The 14,676-nt window shown below is 42.7% G+C and overlaps 1 protein-coding gene across 1 annotated transcript; it reads left to right on the top strand.

Moving 5' to 3' along the window:
* The first annotated feature begins 6 nt into the window (after positions 1-6).
* On the top strand, positions 7-13,956 carry MFAP3 (microfibril associated protein 3). The gene is made up of 3 exons (XM_035105723.2): positions 7-151; positions 7,019-7,433; positions 9,025-13,956. Exons 2-3 carry the CDS (start codon positions 7,154-7,156, stop codon positions 9,801-9,803), a joined length of 1,059 nt encoding a protein of 352 aa, XP_034961614.1. The 5' UTR covers positions 7-151; positions 7,019-7,153; the 3' UTR covers positions 9,804-13,956.
* The last annotated feature ends 720 nt before the right edge of the window (positions 13,957-14,676 follow it).

The raw sequence follows: 14,676 nt of genomic DNA, 5'->3' as shown, positions 1-14,676 counted from the left end.
GACCTCGCGCAGGAGCAGAAGAGGCTGCTGAGAGGAAGGGAAGGCGGAAGGTCCGGAGTCTTGGTTGGAGCCGTGCGCGGGGGCCCGTCAGCGGAGGGAACCGGGAGGCGGACTGAACGGGCCCAGCGAGGGATGACAGGGCGTTGCCAAGGTAACTCGTCACGGGCGCCGCTCCCGCTCGGAGTTCAAGGCCGTGTCGTAGGACCCGGAGCGACGCGCCGGTGTTTTAGTGGGCGCATTTATGACGTCGCGGGCGTTGGCCTCGGGGGTGAGCTGCCGGGAGCTATGCAATGCCCGCAGGGTGGTGTATTCGCGCATACCTATTCTAAATCGTGTGTGTACATGTATATGCATGCATGCAGAGTTGAAAGGAAGCGTGCACTTGCGCCACCAGCTCCTGGGAACCTGCGCCTGCTCTCTCGCAGGGCAAAGGAAAGACCAAATCGGCCCCAAGTCATAAGCTAGTCAGGATGTAGGTTCTACAGTACTTCCTTTAATCGTCCCTCCCTATTCCTTTTCCCCCTTTTCCTCTTGCCTATTAGGTTGCAGACCTTGCTGCTCAGGAAAAAACAACAACAACACAGGCACTTAATGCGTGTTAATAATATCACACATATTTACTCCCTTAGCAGCGCTATCAGATAAAGCTTGCATAGGCTTGGAGGTGACATGGACTCAGTAGAAAGCGGTTAAGTCAGAACAGTACCTGGCAGGTTAAGGCAGACCCCGATGGTTCCCTAATGGGTTAGGACAGAGTTAGACAAGTTGGGGGGGGGGGGAGAGGAGAGAGAGAGCAGGTTCAGATCTCGTAGTTTGGGGTGGAGCTAGTGGAAACTTGTGGTCCAAGAGCAGAGCCTGGTGGCATCTATGGTGGAGAGAAGTCCATGAAGCATTACTAGTTTTTCAGGCTCCAGTGTTGGTTTTTCCGCTGAACACAATTTTACTAGTTGGACCAGTGAAAATGTGACTGTTTGATAATCCAAGTGCCTACCATAAATAGAGTTTGTATTGCTAGTTGTATTGGGCTTCCTTTTTAAAAGCTAGATGCAAACTGTGACATGATCTGATTACAAATGAGGAGGCTGATCTGGTCTGTAACACTGAAATTGGGTGGGCAAACAGGGTGGAGTTGGTCTTACCCAGCTGTGCCCACCTCTGGCAGCATCAGGGCAGACTTGAGGGGGGAGAGTTGTTGCAGTCTATAGAGCAGGCATAGGCAACCTTGGCTCTCGAGATGTTTTGGAACTACAACTCCCATGATCCCTGACCACTGCCCTGTTAGCTAGGGATCATGGGAGTTGCAGTTCCAAAACATTCCGTCTCTGTCTCCAAGTTCTCTGTCCAGTTGTGTGGGGATCTAGAGTGTGTGTTTCTGGCACTGGGCAATTGGGAAAGATTAGGGATTCTGCTGGTTTGCTGCCTGTCTCCCTACCCAGCACTCTGCCTGCCTGAGGTGATGGAGCTGGTCTTGAAGGCAGTGTTGAGGAACCCCAGACTGCTGGTTCTGGCGGACTTTAACATCCATGCCAAGGCGATTGGCTCTGGGATGGCTCAGGACTTCATGACTGCCATGATGACCATGGGGCTAACCTAATATGTTACTGACACAACGCATGGCACAGGCCACACTCTGGACCTTGTTTTCCCAACTGTGCAGGTGATCTGAAAGTGGGGGGGTATTTACATCATTCCCTTGTCATGGTCAAATCACTTCTACTGAGATTCAGGCTTTCAGCACCTTTCCCCCTCTGCTGAGGCAAAGGACACACAACTGTACTACTCATTTGCATTTGCAGGAGGTGCTGAACCATTGTCTTGCCTTGGATTGGGGAAAGCCAACAAACTGAAGCTCAATCCAGATTAAGACATTGTTAGAGTGTGGTTCCCTAGATCAGATGCATGGGAGGTTGCCTGCTCTTGATGGAATTAGGCTCCCTCTGAAGGAGCAGGTACATAGCTCAGGGGTACTTCTGGCTCAGGTGGCTTCTAATCTGGAGTGCCTTCCATCAGCTTCAGCTGGTGGCCAAGCTGTACCCCATCTAGACAAGGGTAGCTTAACTTCTGTTTCTATCCTCTGGTAACCTCTAGGTTAGATTACTGCAATACATTATACATGGGGCTGCCTCTGAAGATGCTTTGGAAACTTCAACAGCTGCAGAATTCAGCAGCCAGGTTGCTCACCAGGGCAAGACGGTTTGAGCTGATCCTGGATTTGGTGGTCTTCCTCAACAAACCCACTTTCCCGAAAATAACACTTGATAAGAAAACTGATAGGAAGAGAGAAAGTCTGGGGTAACCATTGCTTGATGTGATGTTGTGTAACCTCCCCACAAACAAAAAAGAAAGAATGCCTAATAAACAACCAGTGTTGTATAACACAAACACCCTCCACTCCTGCAAAGTGTGCAAACAAATCAGGATGAATGGTCAACAAAGAGATAATCTGGAATCAACCTTCAGCGTTTTTCTTTGTGTTATTCCATCTTCTCAGCATCATATTCCTGTGGTGTAATCTGCATCTGTGTCAGGCTTGTGTAGAAACATCTGAAGTGCTTAGATATAAGCATTGCATTCTAAAAAGTCTCTGACATGGTTGAAAAAAATTACAGGTATGTAGGATCAACAGCATATTTTAGGTACAGTAGAGAGTTTATTAGGATAGAGTTTTCTGCACGATGGTGGGGGAATAGTACCGGTATTTGGGGCTCTTTGTCTAGGCCTTTAAAACAGGGGTGGGAAAATATACTCCAGATGTTGTTGGACCCCCAACCCCCATCGGTAACAAATAACACGACCAGTGGTTTGGAATGGTGGGAATTGTAGTCCAGCAAGATTCCCTTTTTGCTTTAATTGCAGGGACTATCCTCCATATTATGTAGAACTAGAAAATATATATTTTATCTAATAAATAATATCAGTGTGGTGATCACTTAAGTTCATTAAATTACTCTTAGAACTTAAATAAACAGCTTGCCCCTGTCACTTGGAGTCTTGGAAACACTCAGAAAGCTGCAAAGTCTAAAGTTGAACACTGTCAGTCCTTCATAAAGGTAAAGGTACCTCTGACCATTAGGTCCAGTCTCGGACGACTCTGGGGTTGCGCGCTCATCTCACTCTGTAAGCCGAGGGACCCAGCATTTGTCCGCAGACAGCTTCCGGGTCATGTGGCCAGTATGACTAAGCCGCTTCTGGCGAACCAGAGCAGCGCTTGGAAACGCCATTTACCTTCCCGCCACTTGCACTTTGACGTGCTTTCGAACTGCTAGGTGGGCAGGAGCTGGGACTGAACAACGGGAGTTCACCCCGTTGCAGGGATTCGAACCACCAACCTTCTGATCGGCAAGCCCTAGGCTCTGTGGTTTAGACCACATCCCTCTCAGTCCTTCTTATGTATACCTAAAATGTTTATTGGAGTTCAAGCCTGATTTTGTACATTGTTGTTGTTGTTTAGTCGTGTCCGACTCTTTGTGACCCTATGGACCAGATTCTGTACATATGTAAGCACAATTCTGCATATCATTGGGCTGTTTCAGGAGCTCCTCCTGAAGAATCTACTCTCAGCTTTAAAACACCTTGGAAATTTGGTGTGTGAGCTTCTTTTTTAAAAAAGAAAAGAAATATAAATTCCAAAAGTATGGGTATGCTCTTTCCCCTAGTTTCACCTTTGTAAATATTGTCTCTCCGGATCACTGCAATAAAATGAAGCAGCACCCAACTCTCTGTGATATATCAGTTTTGACATTTTCATTCTTAAAAAGAAATGTAAACTAGCAAATGTGGCGAGTGATTCTTAAGGGCTCTTAAAGCAGGGTGGGTTGAAACATGGTGATTCAAATATCTGTAAGATCCTTTGCTGTTCATTGGAATATTAGCAACCGGTAAGTTTTTGCAGTGATCTCCGTGTTCAAGTGAAGTTAAGTGTTTAAGTGAAATTCTTGCTCTTGAAATAGTTCTGTGCATACTGGAGTTGCTGAAGTTGATAAAAGTGAAACTCTCTGGAAGGATAACCGCAATTTGATAAAATGTTGCCATCCAGTAAACATAGGAAACATTTGTTTTTTTGTTTTCTTGGAACCGTAGTCTAAACTTTTTGCTTTCCCACTATCTATTTAGGCAGCAATGTTGTAGGTATTTTTAAAGTGCTGCAGAAACATGAGCATATGCTTCCTTCTGTTCTCTGATAGTCCTGATGATTGTACACTGCATAAAATTGAGCATATGTTAGCTTTTAAGTGTGCAGATGAAAATGAAAGACATCTGTTCTGCTTCTCAGTACTGCACATTTACTCTGGATTGAATCTGTCTTCAGGTATAGTGCATCTGTGGCTCAGATGGAGCATGTTGAACCTATGTTAATGTTCATTCATAACAGCTACTATATGATATGCATGGTTGTGCTTTTCTTGAAGAATTTAGGACATTATATTGTCTTATCTTCCTGGTGTTTTATCAGCCACAGAAGCTGTTTTATATAAATATGATGGCTCTGTCATAAAAAAATGTAACCTCTTTTCCTCAAAAGGAAAAAAAAACCCTGCAGCGGAAGATCTTTGCTTAGAGTAATGGGTTTGCATAAAATAAAATGGGATAAACAGTTTAATAAATCAAACACTGAATGATTTAATGGCAAAATCCAATGACCCATCACAACTGCTGCTGTGCATTATGCAAACAGTATACAATGTAGTAGAAAGCATATGCAATTACTGTTGATAATTATCTCAGGTCTTTGAAGGACAATGTAACTGGATTTTTTTCCAGTTGCAAATAACAGCCTCAGAGTGCTATCCAAGCCCTAGGTGGTGCCTGGTCAGGCGTAACAGAGTGGCAGGGCCATCTCAGTCCTACTGCATGCCCTAGTTGTGGCATAAGGCAGGTAGGTACAAAGCTGTGAGTCTGCAGCCACCACCCAAATCTGAGTCGATGCTGTTATATGATGGTAGTTGGTATTATAGTGGAACCTCGGAAGCTGAACACCTATAAACTCGAATGTTTCGACTCCTGAACAATTGAAAACCGGAAGTGATTGTTCCGGTTTCCGAATGATTTTCTGAAGCCAGAAGTCTAGCACAGCTTCTGATTGGCTGCAGGACACTCCTGCCGCCAATCGGAAGCTGCGCCTTGGAAGTCAAACGGACTTCCAGAATGGATTCCGTTTGACTTCCAAGGTACGTCTGTACTTGAGATCCAACAGCTCCCAAGGCATCTCAGTAGCACCCCTGCTTGGAACTGATACCACCTCTGCCCACCCACCTGTTTGGTGTGCAGAACAGAGAGCTCTGCCCTAGCAGAATAGTGATGGAGGAGGCCAGCAGGGTTAAACTTAATATATATTTAAAATATTTTTTTAAAAAAAAGTGGAACCAAATCTCATTAAATTTATATTGCTGTAGTTTAGACGCATATATTTCAGGATAGAATTAGTTCACTCTAGGTTTTTAGAGCACTTTGAAGTTTTGTTGAGAACGCTGCCATGTAGTAGCACTGTGAGTTGCCCTGTTTTGTACTCTGAATTACTGGGAAATTAGATAGCATTGCAGGAAGAGGTGGAGTTAGGAAGGAAGCAGCTTGGATAAGGGTAGAAATGCATTAAGGGCTCAGTTTAAAGAGTATTGTCTACACTGACTGGCAATGGCTTTCCAGGGTTTCTGGCCTCTCCCCACCCTACTTGGTGATCAACCTTCTGCAGGCGAAGAAGAAGCTGTGCTTCTTGGCAGCTGCTCCTTTGGTTGCTCTGCCTTTTTCAGTTTCAACCCAATGGTGAACAAAACCTTGAATGTTGTATGCAGTGGACCTATTAATTTTGTTTCTGTTTATAATTGGAGCCTGCCAAAGGAAAGAATACTTAGTTTTTAGGTCCCATTCCTTCCTGGAAAGTTGCTACCGTGTTTCTCATATTATAAGACATGTCTTATATTTATTTTTTCCTCAAAAAAACACACTATGGCTTATTTTCAAGGGATGTCTTATTTTTTTCCTCCTCCTCCTGCTGCGGCCGGCATTGCTGCTGTGCCTATCACTATGTCTTATTTTCGGGGTATGGCTTATATTCCTTGAATGCTTAAAAATCCTGCTATGGCTTATTTTATGGGTATGTCTTAAAATATGAGAAACAGGGTATTTGTGCCTACATTGGTACCTCTACTTACGAATTTAATGCATTCCAAACACACATTCGTAAGTCAAAAAAAATTGCAAGTCGAATCCCATAGGAATGCAATGGGAGAAAAAATTCGCAAGTCGAAGCAACCCTATCTAAAAGTTCGTAAGTAGAAAAAATCCTATCTAAACTGCATCCAAGATGGCGGGCGGAGCTCCGTTCGTAAGTAGAAACATTCATAAGTAGAGTTATTCGTAAGTAGAGGTACCACTGTATTTACGTTAAGCTCCTTTCAGCTCTAGACAACTAACATTTTATACTAGGGGTGGCTAACCTTTTGGCTGCTTTGATGGGTGACAGCTCTCTGGGGACTGCATACCAGTGGCTGGCATGGCTAAAGTCACCAGTGCATACTCAATTGCATGTGCACTTATCACACATTTTGATAGGCAGGCAGACATGCAGACACATTCAAACAGCCCACCCCCTGCACGCTCTTCTGCCAGTCAGTAGAGGATCAGGTGGTTTCCTTCTCATCACATCACTGGGTTGGAAGTAGTTCCCCTCTTTCTTACCCAGCACTTATATGCGAAGGAAAAAAAGTGTTCCTTCCTATTTCCGGAAGCCTTTTTCTTCTGCTTAAGGGGGGAAAGGGACTTTTCCAATGTAAGAAGAGGCAGATTTTGACAGAGGACAAGAAAGCCAGTGTAAGTGGCTTGGCAAGCTGAATCTGGCCTGTGGGTTTGCCTTCCCTGTTATATGCCATAATAAATAATAAAATAAATAAATATGGAATTTTTCCTATTTCAAATTCCATGGTAGAATTGTATTGTTAATTATTTGAGTTTGAAAGCCAGAAAGCTTTGTGTTGTTAAGAATCCTGACTTGCATTGTTTTTGTTTTGTTTTTACATTTCAGTTGGATTGCTCCTTTACTTGTAAAGAAAAACCCAAAACCCTTTCAAAGTTGACAAATCCATCAATATCTTCCACGGTGACTGGTGCAATACAGACTGCTTAACTTTTTGCAACGTGCTTTATACTTCAAGCTTTCATGAAGCTCAGCTGCTGCCTATTGACTTTGATTCTCAGTGCTAGTGTTTCTGCACTAGAAAATGTGGCCTCCAACCTGACAGCTGCTACTGGGTCAAGGTTCCTTCCTCTTGCATCATTTCTTCCCACCCTACAAGCCTTCACAAAATCGGCAGTACCTCAAGATATCATAGTGAAAGAAGGTAACGGTGCTTTCATTGAATGTAAGCTGAACATCAGTCAGCATAACACCATCCTTTGGTTCAACTCAAAAGGGCATCTACTGAAGCAGGATGGAGAGGGTAAGAGACAACTGTTTGACTTGCTTTACACAATGTACCAGGTGTGCTGTAATGATCACAGAAGTTCTCTTGAATGTCACACTTTTTAGGAGACGTTGAAGGGAAAGCCACTCTCCCTAGGTTCGTCACCTCTGCCCAAACATACCTACATTAAAACACAACTTGCAATCTAGGTACTGTTACGTAATATTCTAGAAGCTAGTAGTTCTAATTCAGAATTAGTTGCTTTAGGAGTTTATGAACACAATTGGTTCCGGAAGTCTGTTCATAAACTGAAGCGAACTTTCCCATTGAAAGTAATGGAAAGTGAATTAATCCGTTCCAGATGGGTCCGCGGCGTTCATAAACCGAAAATTTGTAAACCGAGGTGTTCATAAACCGAGGTTCCACTGTATAGCTACTTGATATTTTAATCCAAATCCATGTGCTGATTGCATGGTTCTTCTAAGGGGAGAGTGCTCACCTCATCAAACCCAGATTTACATTTAGATTTTGGGGGGGGGGGGGAGAGATAGTGCAACAATATTTTTTTGTGACCCAACCCTCTAGGGGCTGCATGCCAGCAGAAGATGTGACCATCTCATATGGGCAGGCAGTCACCTCATCTGAGCCATGCGGATCAGCTGGGGAGAGGGAGTTATTGTCCATTCTGCAGTCATCAAATGGTGACTGGGGAAGGGAGTGGTTTGCATCCCCATCATGGCACTGGGCTCTGTCCAATCCAGCAATACATTTACCCTTCTTTTCTTTTCTTTTTTGTTGCTGCTGTTGCCAGAATAGGGTATTGGGAAAGCAGAAACATTGCATGAAAAAGTGAGATAGCACTGTACGCAGATTATAGCCCACCAAGCTTTTAAGTACACATTTGCCTGCTGTCACAATCCAGTGGATCTTGCTACATTTGTTAATAGAAACATTTGCAGTTTAACAATATAATTTTCACAAGTAGCACTGGAGTTGGGTGGAAGGGCCACCCTGTAGGGATGAGTGCCTTTGCAAATGGATAGCAACATTATAATGTAAACAACAGTCCAAATCAGGCCCAGGGCCCAGCTCTAACCCAAACATGCATTTGTAGATCTATTTCTTCCTTTTTACCATATACAGTAGTGCATCTGGTTACGAACGGGATCCGTTTGGAGGCCCGGCCGCATCCCAAAAACATTGTAACTGGAGGCACCCTTCTGCGCAAGCACGCGGCGTGATTGAGCGCTTCTGCGCGCACACACGGCAAAACCCAGAAGTATACACTTCCAGATTTCCCACGTTCGCAACCCAAAGTTTACGTATCCAGAGGGATACATAAGCAAAGGTACGACTGTATTTGTATGTTGGGAGTACTGCTGTGTGACCCACCTTAGATCAGGCAGTGACCCAGAAGTGGGTCTCAACCCACCAGTTGAAGACCAGTATTCAACCCTTCTTGACTAGTAGGTTGGCAAATGATCGGACATATGTTGTTATCCATATTCCCAATCCAGTGTTGCTGGTTTCGTAATACAGTTCACGGGGCATGCCTATATATATCAGAAAAGATGCAAGTATGCGCTGTAACTCCAATGTTGAAATCTTTTTTGTATTTGTGTTTTAGATGGAAGATGGCTGATCTCTAACAGTACCCTTAATATCACAAGTGTAACCTTTGGTGACCGGGGGCGATACAGTTGTGTTGTCACTACCCAAAATGGCTCTTTCTATTACTCAGTCACCCTCAGGGTGGTCTCCACATCTGGGGACATGGGCATTTACTACATGATTGTCTGCCTGGTTGCCTTTACTATCACCCTGATCTTAAATATAACACGTCTGTGCATGATGAGCAGCCACCTCCGCAAGACAGAGAAGGCCATCAATGAATTCTTCAGGACTGAAGGGGCCGAGAAACTACAGAAGGCCTTTGAAATTGCCAAACGCATTCCAATCATTACCTCTGCCAAAACGCTGGAACTGGCCAAAGTCACCCAGTTTAAGACTATGGAATTGGCTCGATACATTGAAGAGCTAGCCAGAAGTATCCCTCTTCCGCCACTAATCCTTAACTGTAGGGCCTTTATGGAAGAGATATTTGAAGCAGTGAGAGTCGATGACCCTGATGAAATTGGAGATGGAGTCAAACAGACACAAGCCCTCGGTGTCCAAGACGGACTCTATCCCTTAAACCCAGAAATTAAGCGCAGTAATTCACCGACCGCAGACTCGGATGATGGTTCTATAAATGACCATGGTAAAGAAATAGCTGTTGAGGTATCCATCCACCTTCAGTCAGAAGCACAAAGCATTGACACTGTTTCCAACGACAGTGTTCCCTCCATACCTTCTGAAGATGATGCAGGTGCTGAATCCAGTACAGCAGCAAAGGCAGGTGTATGAAAGCTTCATCTGGAAACTTCAAGAAAAAAGGGGAAGCAAAAAAAAATGCAGCTGGAGTCACAAATGCACAAAACCTTATCTCTTTTTAAAAACTCCAGTGGCTATAAGGTGCTGAACATTTAGCAAAAGTATGGATTTTTCTTTTGTAACATATCTCAGTGTTCACCAACCAATTAGGAAAACAGCTTAAATCATGCTTTTTAAACATTTTAAAACATTCTCCTTGGTAGGAATGCTGCTGGGGGCATTTTACAGAGGGGATAGTTTCTCCCAGTTTTTGGGAACTCCAGTTAACATCAACAAAAAAGCAAGAATACATTGGCATAAACTGTTTTTGCCATTCTTACAGGGAAGCTTGAATTCCTGAATATGTCCAGTGGTGATTTCATAGTGTGAAGGCATAGTTCACTAGAATAGTGCTTGTGTCTTGCTTGTCTGAATTTATAATATCTGATCAAGCTTATCTGAGTTTGTAAGAAACATACCTTTTAGCATTTGTTACAAATGGGGTTATTACACTTTTAAAATGAAGAGTTGGATCCAGACTGACTCATGTTTAGAGTAGACCTATTGCAATCAGTGACTTAAGTTATCCTGAGCCCAGCCTTATGTCAGTTAGCTATGAAATTACCAGAGCTGCCAGTTTGTCATGTTGTTCATGTTCGCGTACGTTGCAATCACATGCAATACTTGAACTAGAAAATGGAAACCAAATGCAAAATTTGGCATCTGAATTTCTCATAGCAGCCAAGAAGTGGTAATTTGGTTGTTTTAAATGTGCTGCTGCTTGCCAAGCAGTTCAAAAAAGGCCCTGTCTGTTTGGGTTTTTTTTTAGTAAAGCTCCAGATGTCAGCATTTCAAGTATTCTCTCTTCTCTGACACTGCTGAAATTCCAATGTGTTCTAGTGCCATCAGTATTGCTAGGAGGAAAGCAGTGACAACTTAAACAGTTATGATCTTGTTGAAGAGTTTGCAGTAAACTCTCACATTTAAAAGGGAAATAAAACCTCTTGGGTTTCTCAGGCAGTTGTTTCTGAACAATATTTATAGGAGGCAAATGTGTGGGGCCAGAGTCTTTGGAACTAGTCATCACCCAGTGGACATGCCTAACACTCTCCTAGTGATTCAGGTAGGTAGCTGTGTTGGTCTCCTAATGTACATTTGTGTTTGATGAAATGCAGCCATGGGTGGAGAATGATTGGGGTATAGGAAATGTGCAGGTGGATGAGGAGGTTGTGGCCGGCTTTTGCATGAACATATGCTGTATGACATTCTTTGGCACTTTAGTAAAATCTGATGAATGCAACAAAGGCTAAATACTCTGAATAATGTAGCTGGTTGGCTTCCTACTTGGCCCATGTTCTTTTTTGTCTTTCATGTGGCCATAGATGTGCAAACCCAATTTTGTGATAGAAATGTGCCTCTGCTAGCTGCTCATTAAGCTCAAATAAAGGCAGACTCTAGCTTTCGCTATTTGGTGCTTGTTTCCCCCCCCCTTTTATACTTTAAGAGTGTTTCACTTTAATTGCATCTTATATTCAGTTTTGCTTTAACACATAGAAAGCTTGCCTACATTTTTTCACTACTTAAAACATAATGCCATATCGTTTCAACAGTTGGGCAACGGGAGTTCCCATTAATTTCCTACAGCTCTTCTTCTGCTGTTTTATTCATGGAATCTCATTTGAACTAGCAATCGCTGAAGGGGAATAAACACAATTTTCAGGCAGATTTAGTGTTACGTCTATAGCAGTAGAAGTGGATGGCAAACAGCAACAGTAATTCTACCTAGGAAATGGGAGTCATTGGCAGTAATGCTTGCTGTGTAACTCATACAATGAGTAAGTGATATTTACCTGTCAGAATTTTGCTTCAATTTCTTCTGACAAAAGTTCCTAAAGCAAAATAGAGATGGTGCAGACACTAACTTGCCAGTGGGATATATCTGAGTTTCCCCTAACCTCCAAAAGTGCTCTTCAAATTAAGTTGCTTGCTTCTGGCCCTTGCTTCATGCTCAAGTGGCCCATTCTCCACTTGACTGCTGCTTGCTGTGAAGCATAAGCTAGACACCTGCTTGGGAATGCAAATAACAGGTAGAACCTCTGGGTCAGGAGCTAGCACATCTACACTCCACCCAGGCCCTGTTCATTCATTACTCGCATGTAGGGTGTAATTGTGTTTCCATGTAGCAGGGCTGTGCTTTTTGCCCTGCCCCACCCATATCATGCCTCCTTCCTCAAACTATTGCAGACAAGCAGGAGGTCACATGTTATAGCTTCTGTTCAGTAGTGGGCAACTTGGTTGTTTGAGGAAGGAGGTGTGACATCACGGGGGGCAGGGCTAAAAACATATACCCTACTTCAAGGAAACACAGCTGTGTCCTACATCAGGCATGTCCAACTCCCAAGAGACTGCAATCTACTCCCACTATAAAAAAACTGGCAGTGATCTACCCATTGGATTGACCAAAGTTGTTGAGCTTTGTTGGGGGGGGAGGGCAAGGATCACGCAATCGACCAGGGACTCCCTGCGATCGACCGGTAGCTCGTGATCGACCTGTTGGACATGCCTGTCCTACATGTAAATAAAGCTGCAGTATTCATCTGTTGACTCCTGGGCTTTCCACAATGTTTCCTGTACTACCTGGCTCTATCCTAAAGATAGAATCTGTGGACTGATGCATAATAGCTTCACTTACGTAAGCTAATCTGGCAGCAATGAGTGAAATTACTTTGGCAGGCTTGGCTGATAAATGTATTCCTCTGGGATTCCACTCTGTCCTAGATCATAAGAACAGGTCAATTTATTTTCAGTGTGTCTGTTAGATGAAGAAAGTCTGCAGGAAGAAATTAGAATGTGGCCCCTGCATCGTGCTGAATACTGCAAGTAAGCATTTATCAGCAGCCCCATCCTTGAATGTTGAAGCACACAGTTCACTGTTTTGATTGAGAGGAGATGGTGTTTAATAATTTAGAAGCGTAGGCTCTTCTAACTCTGGAAACAAGTGATTAAATGTTTTCAATCCCAACAATTTATTCCTACAGTTACTGTTTACAGCAGTAAATTCTACAGGATATGGATTCCACTGTGCCCAGTTAGCACTGCAATGCTTACATGGCAACAGAGTAATTGCTGAATGGATTTGTAGGCCTAATAGTCAAGTCAGATTATCATAATTGTCCTTGTGTATCTGTAGAACATGATGTTCTACGTATAATATGGAGGCACAACTAGAAAATTTGGGGCTTCCAACCCAGCAGGTACAATATAGCAATGTCTGACGTTTCCATAGAAAAGTCGTTGGAAAATTCCAAATCATATGACACTGGAACCTGGGTATAAGATCTGCGCAAGACAATAATACTTATTTCTGTTTTTCAATTTCTGTGTATGAAAATATAATGTACATTCAGGTATACCGTTGAAATATTTTGAACTGATATCCTCTACCAGGAGTAAGGGGGTGGGCAATGGGAAAAGCAGTTCCTCTGAAACCTAGAACATGATCACCAACCCGCACTCTCATTGCTGGTAGACAGTCCATATTTGTTCTGTTCCAGGATAGAAACTGTGAGGTTTATTTTCTCTGGAATCTTCTGTAAATAATTTACATTTATGACACAGGCATAGGACCCCGCCTGTGCAACAAAGGCGCAACAGAAACATACAGTATATTTTCAAGACTAAGTAAAAAGAAAAGTATTAAAACTGGATGCATGATAAATTTGTTGTTGAGCGTGGATAAGCTTTGCAAAATGTTCTTGTGATATTGTTAATTTATATGGAGAAGATTGATTGTGTTTGCATTTGTTTGATGCAGCTAACTAAAAATGGATGTAAGATTACTCAGATGGCCAACAAAAGGCAAGAGTCACTTGCAGAATGCCCACTGACTCACTGAGTATAAATTATACCGATGCTTGACTTAAACTAATGTCTCTTGTCAATCATGAAGTTGTCTTGTCTTGTTTCCTTAGCCTCTGAATTTTGTGGCAATCATAACGATCTACTGAAATAGTATTTAAAACGATATTGTAATTTGCATTCTGGAGGGGGCAGTGTCAATTTTCTGTAACAGCACAGGATTTCATACTTTCATATAAAAATAAGGTGGTGGGTTTCCCCCCCAGAATAAAATCCATTATTAAAAGTTTGGACTGTTTTTTCCCTGATTTTTGCATGTCTCCCTGCCAGAAAATGACAGGAAAATGAGCTGTCCAATATAGGTTTTGGAGAGCTGGCTTTCGCTAATTGCAATAAACCTTGCAGCAAACCTATCCTATAATCAAAGAACGTTTGCTAGAGTATTTGAGTTTCAGGTCATATAATAAAATATTTGGCTTGTCGTGTTGATGGCCCTGTGACCATCTAAAACAATTCATGCCAGGTCCGGAGATCTGTTGTTGTGAAATAACTGTGCTACAGCTAATATATCCTAGCAACAAAATGCCCCTTTCCTTTGCTGAGCTTACAGAAGTTCTTTATTTAGTTTTCATAAAATTCAATTCTGTACAGAACAATGGATTTTTAAAAGGGGAAATGTGTAATTAACCTTCAGCAAATCTATTATACAAGTGATGGAACAATTACAACTTGATGAGCACAGGATATTTAGCCTGGCAGAATCTCAAATGTTGCCCTATGAGTAGGCCACAGGTTAGACCATAACTGTCACAACCCAACTGAAACCTATTTCTCCAAGGAAGAAATAACTCCTTAAAGAAAAAATGGGAGAATATGTTTTATTTGGTTAGTGTTCATAATGCAGTGTATGATCTTTTAGATTATATTTCCGAGTTTTAGGCATTCAGGAGCCGAAACGTTCAAAAACAGCCATTCAAGAACCGAGGTTTGACTGTATTTGTGTGTGAGC

This window comes from Zootoca vivipara, chromosome 2, assembly GCF_963506605.1.
Source record: "Zootoca vivipara chromosome 2, rZooViv1.1, whole genome shotgun sequence".
Taxonomy (NCBI): domain Eukaryota; kingdom Metazoa; phylum Chordata; class Lepidosauria; order Squamata; family Lacertidae; genus Zootoca; species Zootoca vivipara.
The sequence above is the reverse complement of the archived record's forward strand: the minus strand, read 5'-3'. Positions and strand labels throughout refer to the sequence as shown.